General features: G+C 37.3%; 1 protein-coding gene across 1 annotated transcript in view; it reads left to right on the top strand.

The window, feature by feature from the left end:
* The window catches only part of MAN1A2 (mannosidase alpha class 1A member 2), a 188,526-nt gene that overhangs the window by 28,162 nt on the left and 136,496 nt on the right, over window positions 1–23,868 (top strand). Inside the window, exons 2-3 of the mRNA XM_080801162.1 lie at window positions 13,939–14,194; window positions 20,814–20,910. Coding sequence (XP_080657288.1) covers window positions 13,939–14,194; window positions 20,814–20,910 — 353 coding nt within the window. The remainder of the gene's footprint in view (window positions 1–13,938; window positions 14,195–20,813; window positions 20,911–23,868) is intronic.

Here is a 23,868-nt window from a genome sequence, read left to right as displayed (position 1 = left end):
ATAACCAAGATATGGTAGCAATGTAAGTGCTTGTCAGTTTGGGTATATGGGTAAAGAAGATGTATGTGTACATACAGTGGAATATTATTATCCCATGTGAAAGGACATACTTTCATTCAAAGGACATACTGCCATATGCTTAGTGAGGTAAGTCAGACAGAGAAAGGCAAATACATGACTTGTAAGTAGAATATAAAAAGGCCAAAATCATAGAAACAGAAACTTAAAATTGTGGTTGTTGGGGGCTGGAGTGGGGGAGATGGGGAGATGTTGGTCAAAGAGTACAAACTTAAAATTATAAGATGAACACGTTCTGGGGATCTTATATATAGTACGTGATTATATTTACCAGTATTACATACTTGAAAGTGTTAAGAGAGTAGATTTTAAATGTTCTTATCACAAATAAGAAATGATAATGTATGACATGATGGAGATGTTAGCTGATGCTGGGTGGTTATCATTTTGCCATATATAGTTCTATCAAATCAGCATGTTAATACACTTGAAGTTTATACAGTGTTCTGTGTCAGTTGTTGTGGGGAGTATAGAGAATGCTGGATATCAATAGTGGGATTTTTACAAATGCATATGAGCTCATCAGGGCAGAACAGAGAATATTCCAGAGGAGGTATAGTTAGTGTGTGCATAGTCTGAAAGGTGCAAAATATGATTAGAGTTAGAGTTATAGTTTCTACAGTCCTGTCCGTGAATAAATGCAGTTTTACTTCCTTCTCTGTGAACTGGTTGCTTATTTTTTCTTGGCCTTTTGCACTGCCTAGAGTCTCTAATGCATTTTTGAATTGAAGTAGTGAGAGTGGGCATGCTTCCCTTGTTCCTTATCTTCAGGAGGAGGCATTTTGCCTTTCACCATTAAAGATGATGTTAGCTGGGGCACCTGGGTGGCTCAGTGGGTTAAGCCTCTGCCTTCAGCTCAGGTCATGATTTCAAGGTCCTGGGATTGAGCCCCACATTGGGCTCTGCTCAGTAAGGAGCTTTCTTCCCCCACTCTCTCTGCCTGCCTCTCTGCCTACTTGTGATCTCTCTCTCTCTCTCTCTCTCTCTGTCCAATAAATATGTAAAATCTTAAAAAAAAAGTTATTTATTTAAAAAAAAAAAAGGATGATGTTAGCTGTAGGTTTTTCATAGGTGCCCTTTATTGGATTAGGAAGTTGCATTACATTCTTAGTTTGCTTGGAGTTTAATTTTTTAATCAGGAATAAGAATTGGATTTTGCCAAATTCTTTTTATCTACTGAGATGATCATATAGTCATTTCTCAAAAGTCTGTTAATATGGTGACTTGCATCACTTGATATTTGAATTTTAACTCCAGTTATTACTATTTTTTAAATCATAGAAGTGCTTTTCTGTGTTCACGAGGAGTGGTTATTTATTATTTTTATCTGGTTTGGTATCAGAATAATGCCCTCATGAAATGAGTAGAGAAGTATTCCCTCTTCAGTTTCCTGAGTTTCTGAGGAACTGATACTGATTCTTCCCTGCTTGGTGGGGTTCACCAGTGAAATCATCTGAACTGGTGGGAGTTCTCTGGAAAGTTTTATGTGCATATTCAGTTTCTTTAATAGATATTGGCTGTTCAGGTAGTAGTCTAGGTCCTCTTGAGTCCACTGGAGTATTTTTTTTTTTTAAGCAAGGAATGTAAATTACAGAGTTTTTGGTGTAACCTTGTGAAAAATAGTCCCTTACTATAATTTTAATATTTGTAGTATTGTAGTTATGCTGCTGCTTCTGTTCCAGTTATTATAATTTGTGGCTTTCTTTTTCCCTTTTCTTATCAGTGTTGTCAGAAATTTATCTTTTTTTTTTTAAATCTTAGAGTAAAACTCTTTGTTTTATTGGTTTTGCTCGATCTTCAGTTTTCTCTTTTATTTCTTTTCACTTTTGTTATTTCCTTTCATCTGCTAACTTTAGGTTTAATTTTCTTTTTTTCTATTAAGCTTGAACCTGAGGTCCTTCATATGAGATCTTTCTAATTTGGATTGGTTATGCTAGAACTGTTCCTGTAACCTTTCTTCTTTTCTTCATGCTGGCATTTAGTGCTGTGAATTTTCTGTAAGGATTCCTTGAACTTCACCTACAAATTTTGATGTTAACATTTTCTTTAAGTTCAAGCCACTTTCTAATTTAATTTTTTTTACAATAGCTTTATTGAGATCAAATTCACACACCATACAACTCAGCCATTTAAGTGTACATTCAGTAGTGTTTAATTTATACACACTTATATGCAACCACCACTGTAGTCATCTAGTGTCACTTTGATTTCTTTTTTGACCCTTAATTATTGAGAGATGTATTACTCAGCTTTCAAATATTTGGAGATTATCTGGATTCCTTGTTATTGATTGCCACTTTAATCTTTGTATAGCAAAAAACATACTCTGTATGGTTTGAATCCTCTTAAATTTATTAAGGCTTGTTTTACAGCTCAGAATATGGTCTGTGTTGGTGAATGTTCTGTTTGCATTTGAACAGAATGTGCATTTTGCTGTTGTTGGGTAGTGTGTTTTTATAAATGTTATTTAGGTCAGGTTGGTTGATGCTGTGTTGTTTGTCTTTTATGTCCTTACTGATTTTCCTTCTTCTTTTATGAGTTAGTGAGTGAAGGGTGTTGGATTTGCCTAATATGCTGTGGATTTGCCTAATATGCTGTGGATTTGTCTGTTTTTCCTTTTATTTCTGTCAGTTTTGCTTCATATATTTTGAAACCCTCTGATTAGATGTGTGATGTTTACATTCTTTTATATTCTCTTGCTATATTCTCTTGATGTATTGACCCTGTTATTATAATAAAACCCTCTTTATCCCTGCTCTGCAAACTACTATCTGATATCTGCATAACTCCTCCTGCTTTTTAATAAACATCTTTATGACGTTTACTTTCCATACCATAAAATTCACCCATATAAGTGGATAGTTATGTGGGAGCCGGCTCCTCCTATAGGCTGATGATTTTCTGAATGCATGTCAAAAGCCCTGTAGATCTTAATCTGCTTGCTTTGTTGGCTTTTTTTTTTTTTTTTAAGATTTTATTTATTTATTTGACAGAGGTCACAAGTAGGCAGAGAGGCAGGCAGAGAGAGAGGTGGAAGCAGGCTCCCTGCTGAGCAGAGAGCCCGATGTAGGGTTCAATCCCAGGACCCTGAGATCATGACCTGAGCCAAAGGCAGATGCTTAACTCACTGAGCCACCCAGGCGCCCCTGCTTTTGTTGGCTTTTTAAACATAGCGTGTGTAAAACCATACTTACTCATTTCTTTGTCACTCTTTCCCTTTACTCCAAGTCAGCTTTTTCTCTAGTTTCTGTTAACGCTTACCCCTTTTTATCCAATCAGTAGAGTGAAAAACCTGTCCTATAACTCCCTTTTCCCATTCATGTTTAATCACTTACTTAACCTTATTATTGGCCCTGCCTTTCTAAGGTCTCTGATATTTGGTCCCACTTCTCCATATCTACTTTATTTTTTTTTTAAGATTTTATTTATTTATTTGACAGAGATCACAAGTAGGCCGAGAGGCAGGCAGAGAGAGGGGAAGGGAAGCACGCTCCTTGCTGAGCAGAGAGCTTGATGCGGGGTTCGATCCCAGGATCCTGGGATCATGACCTGAGCTGAAGGCAGCGGCTTTAACCCACTGAGCCACCCAGGCACCCTTCCATATCTACTTTAGATGGATTTTTGTTAGGTCCTTATCATTTTTTGCTTGGGTGACCTCCTAACTCCCATTTCCTGTTTCATCTTCCTTCCTAACTCCCTTTCCCCATTAGTCCTCCGGAGGCATTGTTTTTTTGTTTTTAAAATTTAAGTTAGAGGTATGCCATTTTCAAGTAGAAGTCCTTCAGTGGCTTCCTTTTGTCATCAGGACGCAATGCAGGCTCTGTTCATGATTAAGATTTTGTCCTCTCCAGCTTCCTTGTTATGTCCAGTCTGTTTTATTCTACTGTACCATACCACCTCCCACCACACACACTGTCATTTAGTGGATACAGCAGCTTATTTGCTAACTGGGGTGTTGGGTCACTTCTTCCATATCTTTACATACTATCCCTTCTATGCCTAGCATGCCCTTATTTTCTTGATCTGCCTGGCAAACTCATGTTTTTCCTTTTAATTTGGATTTGGAGATCTTGCATTTCTTTTTTTTTTTTACTCCCAATATATGTTTTTATTTATTTTAGAGAGGGACAGGGAGGGGCAGAGGGAGAAGGGAGAGAGAAACCCAAGCAGAGTCACCTCTGAGTGCAGAGCCTAATGTGGGCCTCAGGCCCAATCCCACGACCCAGAGATGGTGATCTGAACCAAAACCAAGAGTCAGGATGCTTAACCGACTGAGCCACCCAGGTACCCTGAAGATCATGGATTTCTAAGCTATTTTCCTATGTAAATCTTCTCAAGGCATACTTGTGTGCTTAGAGAATACCTTTTCTGTGGATATCTTACTACTTCAGTCTAACCTACAGTCTCTGGTACACCACCTGTAGTTATTTACGTTTTTGTGAGCCACTCATTTTATATTTACTTTGTTTGCATTTTTATTGGATTGTTAACTCCTGTGGGCAAATAATATTTTATTTTTCTTTGTATTCCCTATACCTAGCTCATTGCCCCTCACATTTGGTAAATGTTTATTATTATTGAGTTAAGCTGAAATTAATTCAGTGATTGATAACTAGTGATTTAATCTGAAATTACCATTAACTCAAACTAAAATTCCCTAAAATGTAGTCAGATTGATTTATAACAGTTCTCTGTTGTAAACAATTTTTTTTTGATGACCATATGGATGACCTATATCTGACCAAATTTAAGATAGAGACAGTGAGTTGTGTTGATGGTTCATGAGCTGCATTATTAAAATGGGAACATGAAAGAACTTGGTATTATATAGGGTGCACATGACCAAAGTAAGTGGATTTGGTATGGAGACTTGAGAGTCATTGGATTTCTTGGGGAATTTTGTTTCACTTTGAATCTCTTTCATTTTTTTCAGGTGACTGACCAGTTGTACTGATGAACAGTTGGGCTTTCCTTTTAATGTGTTTTCTTAAGAATTGATTCACTCTTATGGAATAGGGAACCTAAATGTGATAGAATTCATGCTTTTTGGTTCTTGACTACAAAGCAATACACCAGAAGGTACATGGTTTAGCTTAAAACAGTAACATTCAGAAAGTTCTTTGTCATTTATATGATAGTGTGTTCTGTGCACATAGAGTGCATTCATTTGCTGTAAAGATTTATCCTAGACCATATTTGTGAATAACCCTCAGAAAATAATTAGCATGGTTTTATCTCTTGGTTAGCTTGAGTTTAAGGAGTTCATCCTTTATGACCTTGAAGCAGTGGCATTTCTTTTTGGAAGGTCTTAAATTCTTCTAGGCACTTGTCACTAAGCCCGGTAGAATATTGTTTTTCTAGTATATTTTGTACCTCTTGCTGACTATCTTGTGGTTGTTTCCTAAAACCATTCTTGGCCTATGATTGTGCACAAATAGCTATTTACAACTACCTCACAGATTTTTGTTGTGCTTTCCTGGATCCTGAAGTTTCTTTAGAGTGTTTTTAAAATATAGGATGTTTTTAAAATATAGGATGTTTGAAAGGTTAATATTTTATAATTAAGAACAAAGCCATCATGGGATACATGGGTGGCTCAGTTGGTTGGGTGGCTGCCGTGGCCCAGGTCATGATCTCAGGGTCCTGGAATCAGGGTCCTGGAACTGAGCCCTTCGTTAGGCTCCCTGCTTAACAGGCAGTCTGCTTTTCCCTCTCTCTCCGCCGCCCCCCCCCCTTGTGCGCTCGCTCTCTCTCAAATCTTAAAATTTTTTTTTTTAAAAAAGGCCATCATATAGGTCATCGTCATTTATCTTTTGGAATATAGCATTATGTTTTTGATTCGTTCAGCACATTTTTTAGTCAGCTCATAGGGTTATTAAAATTTGGAGATTAGTAAGAGTCAGTGTGGTAAAATTCCTCACTTTTAAGGCTTTAGAAAAGTTATCTGACAAAGTCTTTAAGGGCTTTTATGCTTCTTAAATCTAAATTGGAAGACAGGGCCTGGAAATCTTAGCAGTGAAATAATGGGTGTGAATGAAGGCTGATGTAAACAATGGCTTTACCTTAAGAGAAAAGAATGTATCAGTGGAAGTTTGAATGCTTGGAGTCTAGAAAGGTGAGACCCAAAAAGGGTAGGAAGGAAAGGCAGTGATGTTTATTGGGTGCCTGCTTTCTGTTCACTTCCTTCCCTTCCTTGCTGCACTCTTATTTCTGATAATTTGTAGGTTCTTTGGGTTTCCTATGTATAAATCATATTATCTGTGACCGAAGACTTTTAGCTTTTTCTTAACATTTTCATCATCTTTTACTTTGCTGGCTAAGACATCCAGTACAATCAAATAAAGTTTGGATGGTGAGCTTTCTTACGTATTTCCCTCATTCTGAAGGGACTCCTTCTAAGGTTTCACTGTTAAGATTGCTATTTGCCCTAGGTTTTGGATTAGGTTGAAAAAGTTCTCTTTTTCTCCTTTTTATAAGGTTTTATTTTTTTAAAGATTTTATTTTTTAAGTAATCTCCTCTGCCCAAGGTGAAATTTGAATTACTACTCTAAGAACAAGAGTTGCAGGCCTTACTGACTGAGCCAGCCAGGCACCCCTTGCTCTAAGGTTTTAAAATCAGGAATGGATGTTGAATTTTATCACTTCACTTTTCTGTTTCTACTGAGTGATTTACATAATTTTATTCTTTAATAATAGGTAAATTAATGGATGAAATTTTCTAACGTTAAGCTATTGTTTCTGGGGTAAGTTATGATTATAACTGATCATAATTAGTTATGATGAATTATTTTTTCCATGTTTTATTATTGTTGTTAACTTTGCTATATTTTTAAAAAGAAAAAAAAATCTGTGTTTGTGAATGAACTTAACCTGTGATTGTCCCTTTTCCATAGTAATCATTCAGTTCTGTTTTGGTATGTCGAACTGGCAAATAGTCGATGGCAATGTCTTACATATTGTTAGAATTTGGATTTGGGGTACTTAGTAACCTGGGAAAGGCTGGCTGTGTGTATGTGTATGTACATATATATGTATATATACACACACACGTGTATATATAATAGTTGTGAAAATACGGTTGGTTGATGTTGACTAGGAAGAGTACATAGAGTGAGAACAGAAGTGGGGATGGAATACGACATTTTTGGGGCCAACTGGTCGTGGTAAAGCCAGTGACTAGTTTGTTGGAAAGACAAGTGTGAGGAAGAGGTGGTTTCAAATGATGGATAAACTTGGTTTTCAGTTTTTAACTGTGATGGATAGAAGCGTGATGTGAGGTTAAGGAAAGTAGAAATGGCAAGTGTAGTGCTTTTGAAAAAGTATAGTGATAGAAGGAAGGGGGGCACCGGTAAAGGTGGACACAGGCAGTTTTGAGGGAAGTTTTTATTGATTTATTTTTAAGGATGAATGAGACTTCATGTTTCTTAGGTGAAGCATAGAGAGGGAGAGAGTATTTGTATATCTGCCTCAATCTTTGCCAAACAAGACTTCAATGTAATATTATGTATCCTTATGTAATTGAGGATTGTATTTGCCCTTCAGAATGTTTCCAAACATGACTTATTTTAGTACTCTAATTGGAGAGGGAAATTTATCACCTGGTTAGTTTCTTTCTGGCAAATCAGCCCTCAGATACTAATGAAAGCCTCAGGGAGAGAGAACATTTAGGTTGGAGAGTGAGTAGTTCAGTTAATATTAGGTCATTTTACCAAGCATAAAAGTCACAAAACAACAGTGGCTTAAGCAAGATAAAAGCTTATTTGTGATCACACAAATTCTATAGGGCAGTTTCAGTAAGGGAGGCTGAGAAATAGATTTTATTTTTAGCAGGAGCATGTATTTAGCTAAAAAGTGAGGGCTATAGGATGAAAGAAAAAGGGAGGAAAGACTGAGAAATTGTGTTTGTATCTACACAGTAAGAGGCAAAGTCTTAAATATAATTCATCTCTTACATGAAAGGTGATATTTGCATAAATGTTTAAGAAGTCAAAATGCATATGCTTGTGTCTAGGCTCTACTTACTAGCTCTATGACCCTGAACGAATTACTTAATTTTTCTCTTTGTGTCATAGTATTTTTCTAATAAGATGGAGAATAGTACTTAATAGAGGGTACCTCATAAATTGGTGTGAGAATTAAATAAGATAATCTAAGTCATTGACTAAACCAGTGTCTTACATGATTTAAGCCACAACGGTTGTTGTCATTTGCCTTTGCTTTTCAAGGACCGAGGGTGCATGGAAGGACAAAACAAAAACAAAACAACAACAACAAAACCTTATATTATGTACAGGGTATCAAAAAGTGAGTTAAATATTACACATTAAGATGTAATTGATAAAAAGCAATTTCAGATTTCATAAGAACCAGTGTATGTAAGACTGGATTTTATTGGAAGCCTTGGAAGGTGCCCAGAGTTAGCCTAACTTCAAAGTTTAAGTCCCATCTCTCCACAAGACCACCTCACTTCTGACACCGCCTGCAATTTCAGGGATCTCCCACAACCACCCTCAGGTTTGGTAATTTGCTAGCAGTCATAGAGCTTAACTGAAAGCTGTTATACTCACAGAAGGATTGTAGATTATAGGGAGAGGATAGAGTTTACAGTCAGCCAAAGGAGAAAGCACATTGGGTAAAGTCCAGGAAGGTTCCAGATGTAGAGCTTCTAGTGTCTTCTCCCCCCAGAGTGTGCCAGTACATATTGCTAACCAGGTATTCAGAGTTTTTATTGAGGCTTTGTTAAATAGGCATGATTAATTGATTGCCCACATGATTGAACTCATTCTCAGTGAAACTGTTTTACCCAGAACCCTCACCTGAAGTCATATAGTTGGTGTTTTCTAGTGTGGCCTGCCCTAACTCTAGGACTCTCAGATGTGGCCAACCCCACGCTAAGATTGGGTATGGCTAGCAGTCACCATGAAGAAGAATGCTTTAGTCAGATATGAAAGATAACCTCCCAGAAGTTGAGGATAAAGGCCAGACTTCTCTTTGGACGGGGCCAGATTGTTTACTGCACAGAAAGATACAAGGCACTGATGGAAAGGTAGAGGAAACATACAGGTGCAAGCTCAACATTGATATCTGTTGAAGATCTCAAAGTTACAAAAAATCTTCAAAATACATAAGTAAAAGATGAACTAGGTGAAAATAAACATCCAAAAGAGTTGATTTAGCTGGTGTAATGGGAAATCTGAAAATTTGGCCACTAAAAATTTGAGGAACCCCTTGAAAGGAGACCAAAATGAAAATAAAAATTTGATATGTGTATATAGAGAGAAGAAAACTATCAGAGAGATTAGGGTGTTTGATATAATTAATGGTTACATTTTATGAAGTGCTTCTACTTACCTTGGATACCAGTAGCCAAGTGGTGTAGTCGGGGTAGTATTAATATGTGTTTACCCAGAAAGTACTGATCTTGTGGGTTTTTAATGATTTGTGTCAGATTGCAGAGTAAGTTTGGGCAGAGCTGGAAAGAGAATTGTCTCCTGGCCTTTGGATTAAGTACTTTTACCTTAGGTGCTTTTTGTCCTCAACTATAAAATGACTCTTCTCGGCACCCAGTTAATGGGAGATCTAGCTCAGTTCCTTGGGACTCCGGAGTTCCTGTTGAGGACTAGACTGGTCTTTCTTTAAACTCCAGGTTATGGTGGTTATTCCATGCTGAATGTATTCACTAAACTGCTAAACAAAAAATTATTTTGAGGGATAGATGCAAATCTACAGATCTTTTGGTTTTCAAAATATTTCTGAATGAGACCGCACAAGTATTGCAACAGTATAGGTTCTGCTGAACAACGTTTGGATGCCATAACAATAACGAAAGTGGGGAAAAGTGACTGGAGGCTTTCTTCCAGAGTACTAAAATTTAGATGGTTCAGTTTTTTAATTTTTAAAAATAATTGTCTAATTTGAAGATTGTTTACATATACGTGTTGCTCTCAAATATACTTCTTTGTTTTTAGAGAAATAATTGATATTAGCATTTAATTAGTAAAAATAGTAAATGAAAATGGGCTTCCCGGTACTCATGCTCATTATGTCTTTTATTTCTAAGGTGATCTTGAAGGCCCCAGCTGCCATTACGGGCATATGGGCAAAGGAGTCAGGGATGGAAAAGAGAGGGCATAGCTCTCTGCTAGTTCTGCAGGAGGCTCGCCACATTTTAAGAGCATTTGATGCCCTCTAAATCCTTGTAGGTTTGCCCAGAAGCTGTTATGTCATTCAGTGCAGGGATGCTGAAAAGTTGCAGGGTGTCCCTGGGTATTGGTCCATGGTGTCTGAGGACACTGATATTATCCCAGATCATTAAATGGCTGTGTGTGTGTGTGTGTGTGTGTGTGTGTGTGTGTGTGTGTGGTGAGGAAGAGGATAGGTGGTAAGGGAAGGAAGGAAACTTGAGTTGGTAAGGACTTCTCTGTACTCTCAGACTCCTGTGTCATCTCATCTGCTCCTCACAACAGTCTTGCAAGGTTGGTGGGAATACTCTTCACAGATGGGAAAAGGAGCTTCAGAGAGGTGATACACATCTAATGTCACACAGCAAAAAAGTGGCGGGTTCTACCAAAGCCTTAGTTGGTTGATGGCATAGTTTGAGGACATTCATCTATGACAGTGTTTCATGGCATGCTAAAAGGGGTGTGCTAGAAGGGGGATTGTGACTAAAAAAGGTTGGGCAGTATTATGCTAGGTACCTTTATTGCAGAACTTCGCAGAGCCTTTGAAATACCCATGTGCATTGTGAAGCTTTGAATGTATTGTGGCCCTTAGGGTGGGCTCGAGAAGGCGGCATGTAATCCCCAGCTGTTTGTGGAGGTTTGCTGGTGCATGAGGGTGCTTCTAAAGTGATGCTCAGGGGGCGCCTGGGTGGCTCAGTGGGTTAAAGCCGCTGCCTTCGGCTCAGGTCATGATCCCAGCGTCCTGGGATCGAGCCCCGCATCGGGCTCTCTGCTCAGCAGGGAGCCTGCTTCCTCCCTTCTCTCTCTGCCTGCCTCTCTGCCTACTTGTGATCTGTCTGTCAAATAAATAAATAAAATCTTTAAAAAAAAAAAATAAAAAAATAAAAAAAAAAAATAAAAAATAAAGTGATGCTCAGGTGAGCCATTGCAAACATGGTTGGGGGCCTGCATGTGCCTTTCAGTGGTAACATGGTGCTTGGAGCTAGAAAGGGGAAGCACTGTTCCTGACGGAGTCTCTCGCACTCATCAGGACAGAAACTGCCCTTGAAAGAACCAGTCCTTCCTGTTTGATGGTACTCTTCTTTGGGACTTAGTCCCAGGCCTTCTGCTTTCCTCACTCTGTGTGCATTGTTTGCTCACCGAGTGAGGGAGTTGGGAGCATTCTCAGGTGGAAGTGACAGAACACTTAACTGGTTCAGCTCCACAGTGCCCGAAATCTGGAGACTGGCAGTTGAAGGCCCTGTTGCAACCTAATGATAGCAGCAGCACTTTACGTCTTTCTTTTCTTTTCCTGAACCATGTTGGCCATTTATTCCTAGGCCTTTTGCCTGCAAAATGGCTGTCACAGTTTTAGGCATCACAACCACAGGTGAAGATAGGAGTAGGTATTTCTGTAGGTTTGGTCTTAGTAGCTAACAGGCCCTTTTCTCAAATGGTTCTGTCCATTTTTTAATTCCAAAAGGAAATTATTTCCTAGTAGCCCTCCTTTACCTCTGTGGTTGGAATAGGGTTGTGTGATCACCCCTAGCTGCAGGGGCATTTGAGAAAGACTTGGTTGACGTAGACGCATTATTTGTGGGCTGGGCACAGTGTTTCTCTGTTGGTAAGGAGAGGGGGGCGGTTTGGAAGGCCGATGATGCCCTTTTTTGCCTGAGTCTCCTGAATGGAGCAGCCCAGGATTGCTCACGAATTCACCCACGGGCCAGCTTTGGCTTATCCTTGCTGCAGTCTTCCCACCTCCACTCTGTCTGGAGGCCCCGTGGATTCTTTCTCCCTGCCTTCAGGTGCCTCTGTGTTTGCCCTGTCTCTGGTGTTCTCTCCTGTTTCCCTCATCCGCTCCTTTTTACTGCTAGCAATCCAGTTTTTTCTCTAAACATTTAACATTTTATGTTTAATATTAGACTGTAAACTGATACTTTTCTCTGGATGTTCTGTGATTTTTAAACACATGTATGTATTCCCATAATCACTATAATTGGGTTACATAACAATGCTTTCATCCCCCAAAACTCTCTTATGTGTTATTCCTTTATAGTTAATTCTCCCCCATCCATACTTCCTGGCAACCACTGACCTACTCACCATCCTTAGATTTTTGTCTTTTTGAGAATGTCATGTAAAAGGAATAAAGTGGAATGTAACGTTTAGGGATGGGCTTCTTTCATTCACGGAGTAATACCTTTGAAATTCATTCAAGTGTGTATGAATAGTTTCTTTTTATTTTGAGTAGTATTCCATAGTGTGGCTAGACCACAGTATAAACAGTGGTTTGTTTATTTACTTGGTGAAGGATACCTTGGTGGTTTCCAGTTTTTGCCTATTATGGGTAAAGCCGTTATAAACATTTCTGTATAGGATTTTCCCTCCGGTTTTTTTTAGAAATTGTGGTAGAATACACATAACACTTATTACTTTAGCTAATTTTAAGTGTACAGTGCATTGGTATTAAATGCACTCATATTGTTGTGCGACCATCTCCAGAACTCTTGATCTTGCAAAACTGAAGCTCTACCCATTAAAACAGTAACTTCCCATTTCCCTTTCTCCCCCCATCCTCTGACAACCACCATTCTACTCTGTAGGATTTTGGTTATCCTAAATATCTCACATAAGTGAAATCATATAGTACTTGTCCTTTTGTGATGGACTTATGAATAGGTTTTTGTATGAACATACACCTTCACTTTGCCGGGATAAATTTCCAGTGCTGTTGCTGAATTTTGTGGTAGTTACATATTCAATTTCTTAAGAAACTGGCTGTACCATTTTCTGTTTCCACCAGCAATGTTGTAGGTCTGGCAGAGTTTGAATTGAATTTCTAGAGAGTTGACTCTGGTGACTACTGAGATATTTACCCTTAGAGCAGTCATCATTGGCTGATGTAGAAGACAGTAACTACCACTCCTGTATTCATTCATGTAGATGGGGGTAGAAGTGGAGAGAAGATTGAGCTCTCACAAAAGTAGGCCAGGGTAGAAAGCCCTGTAGGTGTCCACTGCGGTTGTGGTGTTCAAACCTGTATGCATACCAGAATTCATCAGAGGAGCTCTTCATAAAACACAGTCATGGGTTTCATACAGACCTACTGAATTGGAATCTGTACTCTCTTAATTCCCACAACACTTGGGAATTGTGTTAAGATCTGTAGGATTTTCAAAATATAAAAGTTTTCGAAGCATATCATGTACTAATAGTAATAAATGAAAAATTTCCCTAGATCTTCTCTTTTCTACTTATCTCTTTCCTTGACCCTGTATTTATATTTTTGTCCCTTCCCCATACTTAATTCTATTTTTAATTTTCTCTCCCCCGTCTTGTTTTTGCTGTTTTTTTTTTTCTCTTTCCCCCTTCCTTTTCTTTCTTCAAGTCTTCTGATAAGTTATTGATTGTTCTTTGCTCTGTTCTCACTGCTCCTGCAATTGTAACTTTCTTTCTAGGTTCCCTCTTCTTCCACCTTGTAAAGTGTTTGGTCTTCAGCATCCAGGGCTCATAACAAGTTATATTTATCCTATTTGGGCAGATATATCTAAGTCTCTCTCACATATCATCCTTACCTTTTAATGGCTGGAGTAGGAAACATCTAACAGGGTTTGGCTCAGGAAACTGTAAATTTTAGGTTCAAAGATTGAAGTTCTTAAGGATCATTCTTACCAGACCCTTTTTTATTCTCCTCTTATAGGGAAGAAGAGGAACGTTTGAGAAATAAAATTCGAGCAGATCACGAGAAGGCCTTGGAAGAAGCAAAAGAAAAATTGAAAAAGTCGAGAGAGGAAATTCGAGCAGAAATTCAGACAGAGAAAAATAAGGTAGTCCAAGAGATGAAGGCAAAAGAGAAGAAGCCACTGCCACCAGTCCCTATACCAAATCTAATAGGAATAAATGGTGGAGACCCAGAAGATAATGACATAAGAAAGAAAAGGGAAAAAATTAAAGAGGTAATAAAACAAGATTTATGATGTGGAGAGGTTATGGTATTTGACTGGATTTAAATGTATATGCATTTGTATCATCTATGGTGTCATACTTTCTTCTTGTTTGTTTTGGGGTCATGCTCATAGTTCAGATTCCAAGTTGGCAATAATCTTTCTTAATAGGAATTATAAGATAATTATTGGACACTTGAAATTTTGATATAATGTTGTTTGGATCATTATACCACTCCGTGTTGAGGGAGCTTTTGATATTCAACATTTTATAAATAATGTAGAATAGATCTGTAAATAATTTATCATTGAATAAGAAATTTCTGAAGTGTTTAGTTACAGGGGACTCTGCTAGATACTATGCAAATCTCCTCATAAACATGCCTCTGAAAAATTAGCATTTTATCTGCCATCTTTTAAAGAACAGGTCATCAAACCCTTCACCCATACTGCAGATATCTTCCAAAGAGTCTCAAAAGATTAAAGAATGGGGAACGATTGACTTCAGGATTCTTTAAATGTTTAGTCTCAGAAGTCTTTCAAATTGTTATTCTAGGAATTACTTGGAGGTAAAGAGAATGCCATAGTATGTGTGTGTGTGTAGGGAGGGGGCGGAATTTAGTGAATACTACAGTTAAGTTTTGTTAATTAGAACTCCGGCTGATTCTTGGTAAAGTACTGCCTGTGAAGAAAAACAGGTTGTAACAGCATCAGCAATATTTCAGAGGGATTATTTATCATAAAAGAAGATGGTAAGTTTAGTTCGAATAGTTAAATATCTATTTGGAAATATTCTAGTAATGATTATGAAAGACTTAGCAGGTACTTAAAGCTTGGCCTTATGAATTATTATGAAACCTTGACCTTGATGGAATCAAACTAGAGCTGTACTCTGATGTTACCTCAGCTCTGGAGACTCTTATGTGCTGGCTGCTATAGGCACTTTCTTTGGACTGTATTGAGAAACATTGATAGATTTTTTTTTTTTTTTTGAGATGACTGACCTAGTTTTTGGATGTAACTAGAATTTATTGAAACACTTTCTTATGTACATAATAATTCAAATAATAGTGTGTGTTTAGGGGACTCCCAAGACCACCACAGCCTCAGTGATTTGCTAGAAGTATTCCCAGAACTCAGCAAAGCTGTTGTATTCATGGTTTGGGTTTATTGCAGCAGTAGCATGCAGATTAAAGTTAGTAATAGGAAAGGCCCATATGACAGAACCCAGGAGATACCAGATGCAAGTTTCTAGCTGTCCTCTTTCAGTGGAGTGGTATGGACAGTGTTTAACTGTCCCAGCAATGGTGTATGGTAAGGAAGTATCGTAAACCAGGGAAGTCCACCTGAGCCTTGCTGTCCAGGGCTTTTGTTTGAGGTTCATTACGTAGGCGTGGCTGACCTTAGTTCTCTAACACCTCCAAGAGGTCAGGCTGATATCATGTGACCCAAGGCCCCCACCATAAATCACATTGTAAAGCAGAAACTGTTCACATGGCCCAAGGCTACGCTTAAACGAAGGTACTCTAAAAGGCAGGATAATAAGATTTAGTGGTTATTTTCTAGGAGTCTGGCACAGGGCAAATCTTTCTTTGGGATGTACAGGGTTTGGACAGCCTATACTTGGTGAGTTAACCCTTTAATATTCATATATCCAGTGTTCTTACAAATCAACATGAAATATATTAAGACCTCCTGTACAGGTAGGCTCCTGTTAAACATTATGGTCACTGGCTTAGCAGGCAGAGAAAGTTGAACCTTAAGCTTATAGGGGAAGAAACTAACAAAAGGCAAGATGATGTGAACTGAGGAATATCTGCAAGTTTCAAGGATTAGAGACATTGGTTACTTCTGAAGGAAGGGGTATAAAATGACATTAGAAAGGGATTATTTGAACATTTTAAAAAGTGCTCGTAACTCCTAGATCTCCAGTTCTCCAGCTTAGGCATCCTAGCTGCTGCCTTCCCTTCCCCAACCGAAGACTAAAGTATACTATACCTTTTTGAGGGATAAATTAGAAGAGGTCTGGATTTGGGGAGTACCAGTTATGGCTGAGGGAAAACACAAAAAAGGTGGTCAGGGTGGAGGGAATAAGTGAAAAGTGTTCTGAATATTGAGACCACTTTCTCCTGCTCAACTCTCCGAATTCTGGCAGCCAGGTTTTCATATTCAATAAGCAGAAGACGGGCGGACTTCTCTCTGGGGAGACTGGCCCAAGAGAAAAGATCTACAGTGTTCCTCAGTGAAAACCCCTGGGTTTCACCTGTGGTCCCTAAGGTGAGGCTCAGCTCAAGTTTGGCTTATTCACTGACAGCATTTAATTATCTTGTAAGTGCCTCCCTCTGATGTGAAGAACAAACCAAAGATCACCAGGCATTTCAGGAAAGTTACTTACATTAGAAAACAAAACAGATGGAAGAATTCAGGAATTCAGAGAATATAGAAACAATACGGGGAGGACCAAAAAAGAAAAAAAAAATTGTCATTGGCCTGACAAAAAATGGAACTCAGGAGAATAGGAAGTTATGAAAAGGAACATTTATAGAATATGAAGGAGCTCTTAGAAATTAAAAAATATAATTTTAAAATTCAGTAGAAGAGTTGGAAGATAAAACTGAGCGTATCTCTCAGTAGAACAAAGAGATTGAGCAAATGAGAAGGTAAGATTAGTCAGGAACATTTAACAAGTGATTAGATGAGGAAAATAGATGAGAAGAAGTCAATTTAAGAAAACTGGCTGAAACTAAAGAATGTGGGTCTTAGGGATTGAAAGGACCTACCAGACATGGAACAACAATGAGCAAAAAAAAAAAAAAAAAGATTCCTACTGAAATTTTAGAAAAATAGGCATTCAAAAACAGATCCTAAAAATTTACAGAGGAAAAAAAAAAGGTTCCACTCAGAAGATGGGATTGTATATAATGGCACCTCAGATTCCTCAACCATAATATTGGAAACTGGAAGAGAGTGGAGCAATGGCTTAGAAAATTATATATTCAGCCAAATTGTGAATCAAATCTGAGGGTAAATTTAGTCATTTTCTCAGATTGCTACTGGAAAATATGCTTCAGCACAAAAATAGGAAGAGAAGAGATTTTGGCAACAAGGGATCTGTCACTAGAGAGAGAAAGGAAGGGCATTCTCAGGATTCTGAATAAGGGACTCAGCAGGGTGACTGCTGTGCTTCAGGCCAAGAGAACAGAAGTCGAGGTCAGAGCAAGAGGGATAGAGAGCTTCAGGAAGGATATATCAGAATAAAATGGAACTCTTAGTTTATCTGATGTGTTGGATTATATACTGAGACAGGTTTTGAAGCTCAACTATAATTTGGAAATAAATTCAGAATTGTTACATTAAAAACTTAAGTAAACAAACAAACAAAACCCCAAGCCCTCAGATAAGTAATTAAAAGCGGGACAAACAAAAGTTGTGTAAGGTAATATAATAATTACAAGAAAAACATGTTAATTACATTGGGAGGATGTGGGTCAGAGAAATATAAGTGGGGAAGTATATGTTGAGGCAGTGGCATAAAAGAGCTAAATTATCGTTAACTGTAGGGGAATATGGTGCATACCTAAACCTTTTTTAGAAATTAAGAACTAGCCCTTATAGACTGTATTTCAAAATACAGTGATAAATAGAAAAAATAGGTGAAGGGCGCCTGGGTGGCTTAGCTGGTTAAACAGTAGCCTTTAACTCAGGTGGTGTCATGATCCCGGTCCCATGCTGGGCTCTCTGCTCAGGAGGGAGCCTGCTTCTCCCTCTCCCTCTGCCTGCTGCTTCCTCTGCTTGTGCGCTCTTTCTCTCTCTGCCAAATAAATAAAATTTAAAAAAAATTGAGCTTTTTGAGACATGATTTTGTAAAAAATAAAATGTACCTATTTTAAGAGTACTGCTTGTTGATGAGTTTTGACAGCTGTATATACCTGTATAACAACTATTATCAAGATATTTATAATCTCAGAACGTTTTTCTTGTGCCCCTCTCTGGTCAGTCCACCCGATTCCTTGGTCACAGGCAAACACTGATCTACTTTTAGTTATTATAGGTTGTTTGTCTTTTTTAGAGTTTCAGTCAAATGGAATCATAAAGTATGAAAGTATGTGATATTTTATTTCTGGGCTTTTGCGTGGCATAATTTTTTTGAGATTAACCTATGTAGATTGCACATGAAGGTCATTTTTTCCTTAGTAGTATTCCATTATATGGATATACTATAACTTGTTTTATTTATTCACCTGTTGAACATTTGTTCAGCAGTTGTTCCAGTTTTGGGCTGTTATGGTTAAAGTTGCTGTGAACATTTGTGTACAAGTATTTGTATGGGTACATATTTTAGTTTTAATTTTAACCTTTTTGGCTGTGATCTGTTGCTGGTTAATTTTTTTGTTTATTGTCTGAAGTAAGGGCCGTGCTTCAGTTTTTGCCCATAGGGCATTCTAGTTGTTTCAGCATCATTTGTTGAAAAGATTATCCTTTTCCTATTACCTACCTTTCCAATTACCTTGGCACTTTTGTTCAAGATCCAATGATAAAATCAGTAGGTGTTGAGCCTCTTTCTGGACTCATACCTATTCCATAACCCTTAATGCCAGTAGGACCCTATATTGAATTCTTAAACTTATAGTAAGCTTTGATGTCAGGTTAAATCCTCTAATTTTGTTCTTTTTAAAAATTGCTTTGGCAAAAAAAAAAAAAATGCTTTGGCATTTCTGGGTCCTTTGCCTTTCTAGAATAGCTTCTTTATGAAAATAGATGGTTGCTGGATTTTGATTGGGATTTTATTGAATCTGTAGATGTATTAGGAAGAATTATTAACAATAGTGTTCCATGAACATGTTACATGTTTCCACTTATTTAGGTTTTCTTTGGTTTCTCAGCAGTGTTTTATAGTTTTATAGTTTATAGTTTATAGTTTTATAGTTATAGTTTTATATATGTTTTATAGTTCTCAGTATATAATTCTTTTACATATTGTTAACATATGATGATGCTAATATAAATGGAATTGCTTACTACTAGCATATAGAAATATATTTGATTTTAGCTTTCTGAACTAGTTTCCCTGGTACTTTATTGAAGTCATTCTTGTGGATTTTTCTTTTTTAGATTGCTTAGGATTCTCCTTATACATAGTAATGTCCTCTGTGAATAGAGGTACTTTTCCGTTTTCCTTTTTGATTTTTATGCTTTTTATTTCTTTTTCTTGTATTATTACATTGGCTAGGACTTCCAGTACATTGTTGAAAATAAATGGTGAGAATGGACATACTTGATCTCAACTTTAGGGGTTAAGCATTTAGTCTTTTACCATTAAGTATGATGTTAGCTATAGGTTTTTTGAAGATCCCCCTTTTTAGGTTGTAGACATTTCCTTGTAGTTTACTGAGAGGTTTTTTTTTTTATCATGAATGGGTGTTGAATCTTGTCAGGTGCTTTGTCTACCGGTATAAAAATGATTGTTTGATGTTTTTCCTTTTATATTATTCTGAATTATATTAATTGATGTTTGAATGTTAAATCAGTCTTCTGTTTGTAGGTTAAACTGTTCTTGATCATTACGCAGTATCTTCTCTCTCTTGCTGATTTTCGTTAAGGAATTTTGTGTTTTGTTTTGTTTTTTTAAAGATTTTATTTATTTATTTGCCAGGGATAGAGAGAGAGAGAGAGAGAGCAAGCGAGTGCGCAAGAGCACACAAGCAGGGGAGCAGCCCACAGAGAGAGAAGCAGGCTGTCTGCTGAGCAAGGAGCCTGATGGGGGAGTTGATCACAGGACTCTAGGATCATGACCTAAGCTGAAGGCAGACCCTTCACTGATTGAGTCACTCAGGCATCCCTCATTAGGGAATTTTGAATCTGTGTTTTTGAGAGATGCTGGTTTTCAGTTTCCTTGTAATATCTTTGTCTGGTTTTGGTTTCTGAATAATGCAAGCTGCAAAAAAACAAGTTGAGGAATATTTTAATGAATAGTATACTGATAATTGAATAGATTTTTGATATACCACAGTCCACTGTTAAAAACTGTTATATAATTAAATACTCTGCTGTTACGTAGCTTGGAGCTCCTTGGGTTGTGAGAAGTGCAGTTCAAGCTAGTTGATAAAAAAAATATTTATTAGCTTAGTGGCTCTAAATGAGGGCTTCAAGCTTGGCTTAAGTCCACATCTTAGATGTCATTGTTAATAATATACTCTTCTGTCCTTTTGTTGTTTAGTTTCTCCATATTGGGTGAGTGTTAGCTTCCATCAGCTCCACGATGATATATTATGTACATCTTGAGATTACAAATCGAGAGAGTCCCTTCCTTTATGCGTAAAGGGACTTGATTGCTGCTACTTGAATCACACCTAGTCACTTTGTTTAGGTCAGGAGTTGGCAAAATACAGCCTGCAGGCCAAGTTTTTGTTTTTTGTTTTTTGTTTTTGTTTTTGTTTTTTTTTTCCTGTTGTGTAGACTGAGGTTAAACATGGTTATGTGTGTTGTCACACTGGTACAAATGGTAATAGAATAATATCCTAATGTAGGAGACACAGGAGAATAGGTAAGGCTATACATACATGATCTAGATAGATGAAATAACAGTCTGTGAGTAATGTAAATTGCTGGATTATAATTTTTCCTTTCTCAGATGATGAAACATGCCTGGGATAATTATAGGATATATGGATGGGGACATAATGAACTCAGACCTATTGCACGGAAAGGACACTCCACTAATATATTTGGTAAGTTTACTTCTTCTAATTATACATCCACTGCTATATCCATTTTCTACCTCCATCTTTAAAATAGAATCTAACTTTTTAAGTATTTTATAAAACCTGAGTATTTCTATGTAACAATAATTTGAATTATAACAAGTACATAACATGTACCTTTTTTTTTTTAAGTTTCAGTCAAGATTTAGTGATAGTTACTTTGGAATATACAGATGATGTGGTAGATTTTCTATATATATATATAGATGCCATTCATTTATTTGAGTATTTTGCAGCTTTTTCTGCCATTTCTTTTTTTAGTATCAGGGAAGTTTGGTACCTATTTGTAATTTTTCTTCAACACAGTTCTAATACTCCTCATATTATAGAGGAGGAGGGGATGCAGAAGAAAGCAGCAGTCCTCATTGCTTTGTGGATGCCCCATTGTGAGACATTAGTGCAGGAAAAGGCATTATATTTAATGGTTAATTAAAATTAGATCCTCTCTTCAAGTAAGTATTTCTTTATATTAAATTCAGTGGTAAACTGTGAGTCCTTTTAAAGGATTGGAGTATAAATGTGTACTGAAAATAAAGGTTGGGTGTTAATTTTCTACTCATTTCCTTAAACCTGATTTCTCAGAACATCTACTGTATTAAAAATTATCAAAGAGATACGGGTCCTAGGCAAGGTAGTAGGTAAATAACATATATTACGTCATTTAATCATCATAGCAATGACTGTCTAAGGAAGGATTGTTTGCTGAATTTAAATTCAGAATATAAATGAGTTTTTAGGTAACCAAAAATTCCATTTCTTGTAAATCAATATAAGTCTTTTAACGAGCAAAAGGGTATTTCTTTCTTAACTGAACATTTTATTAAAATCCTAATGGAGCAGTTTTGACTTAATGTTTTTTTCTTTTAAAAAATATATATATTTTATGGGGCGCCTGGGTACCTCAGTGGGTTAAAGCCTCTGCCTTCGACTCAGGTTATGATCTCAGGGTCCTGGGATTGAGCCCCGCCTCGGGCTGTCTGCTCAGCGGGGAGCCTGCTTTCCTTCCTCTCTTTCTCTGCCTGCCTCTCTGCCTACTTGTGATCTCTGTCAAATTAAAAAAAAAAAATCTTAAAAAAAAAAATATATATATATTTTATGAAAGGTGGTTTGACTTGTAATTTTGTCAGACTTCTTCGAATGTAAACTTTGTGGATCACTCTTTGGTTAGGTTGGTAAGTGACTGGGGCATGGCAAGTTCAAATAATTGTCAGGTGAGTTCTTGCCAGCTGGTTGGTTATTAGAGCACTTAGGCTGATTTAGTGGGTAAACTGAGAGTTGTCTATAAGATCCTAAAAGTTAAAGGAAGTTAGAGTTGGAAAGGGAAGCTTTACAAAGTGAGCCCTTTCATTCTGAGTTAACTAGGTACAGAGGCAAGGTTTTGCCAGTGGTCCTCCATTTCCGAGGGATTGCCATGTAAAATGAAAGCAATTAAATACATTTCAATAAAAAGTTTTATTTTCCTTGCTACCAGTCTGGCAAGAGATCAGTAACTTTAGGGATTCTATAATTTGGTTAGTGAATAAGACTATTTATTTTCCTTTAGAACAATAGTCATATGCACATTAATAGAAAACTCAATAGTATTTATATAGTTCATATTGCTGTGGACTGAATTGTGTCCCCTATAAATTGATATGCTGAAGCTCTAACCCCTAAGTCAGTATATATGGAGGTGGAGCCTTGAGGAGTTAATAAAGTTAAATGAGGTTATAAGTGTGGGGCCCTAATCTGATCGATAGGGCAGGAGCCCTTAAGAGAAGAAGAGGAGGCACCAGAGCTCACTCTCCCCATGCACATGCACCAAGGAAAGGTCATATGATGACATAGTAGGAATATGGATGTCTACAAGCCTTCACTGAAATCCAGAACCTTTATTTGGACTTTTACAGCCTCCAGAACTATGAGCAAATAAATTTCTCTTGTTTAAGCCTCCTAGTCTATATATTTCATTATGGTTGCCCAAGCAGAGTAATAAATGTACTATATACTGCGGGCTGGTTTTAGAGATTTATGTGAATGAATTTATTTTGCATTCAAAACAACCCTAAGAGGCAGGTGCCGTGGTTACTGTTTCCATTTTACAGATAAGGAAATTGAAGCACACTTATGGTTAACTAATTTGCCCAGTGTCACCCAGTTAGTAAATAATGGAGGCAAGATTTGAATCCCAGCAGTCTAGTGCCATGGTCCCTTTTTCTAATCACCATTCCACAGTTTCAGTAGACTCTAAAGACAGAAAAACATGAATAGTAGAACACAGGGAAAAAAACCCCACCATAAGAAGAAAGTGGTAGAAAAAGTAAAAATGCAACCTATAGAATTTTCAGTAATGAAAATTAGGTGCTTGTGTCTTTAATTAAAATTTTTGAGTGGTTACAAATAGTTTCAAGTATACAATATAATGATACAGAAATTCTATACATTATTTAGTGCTCATCATGGTAAGGGTACTGTTAATCTTCTTTACCTATTTCACCCCCATCCCCACCTACCTCCTCTCTGGCAACCATCAGTTTATTCTCTGTAGTTAAGAGTTTGTTTCTTGGTTTACCTCTCCCCCCCCACCCCCCGCCCCGCCACCATGTTCATTTGTTCTGTTTCTTAATTTCCACGTAGGAGTGAAATCATGATGTTTGTCTTTCTCTGGCTGACTTATTTCGCTTAGCATTATATCATCAAGAGCCATCCGTGTTGTTGTAAATGGCAAGATTTTATTCTATTTTTATGGCTGAGTAATATTTTATTGTATATGTACACCATATCTTTTTTTATCCACTTATCTGTCAGTGGATAATTGGGTTGCTTCCCTGTCTTGACTATTATCAACAATGCTGTAGTAAACATAGGGGTGCATTTATCTTTTCAAATTTGTTTTCATTTTCTTTGGGTAAATAGCCAGTAGTAGAATTACTGGATCATATAGTA

The sequence above is a fragment of the Martes martes genome (assembly GCF_963455335.1).
Source record: "Martes martes genome assembly, chromosome: 4".
NCBI lineage: Eukaryota > Metazoa > Chordata > Mammalia > Carnivora > Mustelidae > Martes > Martes martes.
The sequence above is the reverse complement of the archived record's forward strand: the minus strand, read 5'-3'. Positions and strand labels throughout refer to the sequence as shown.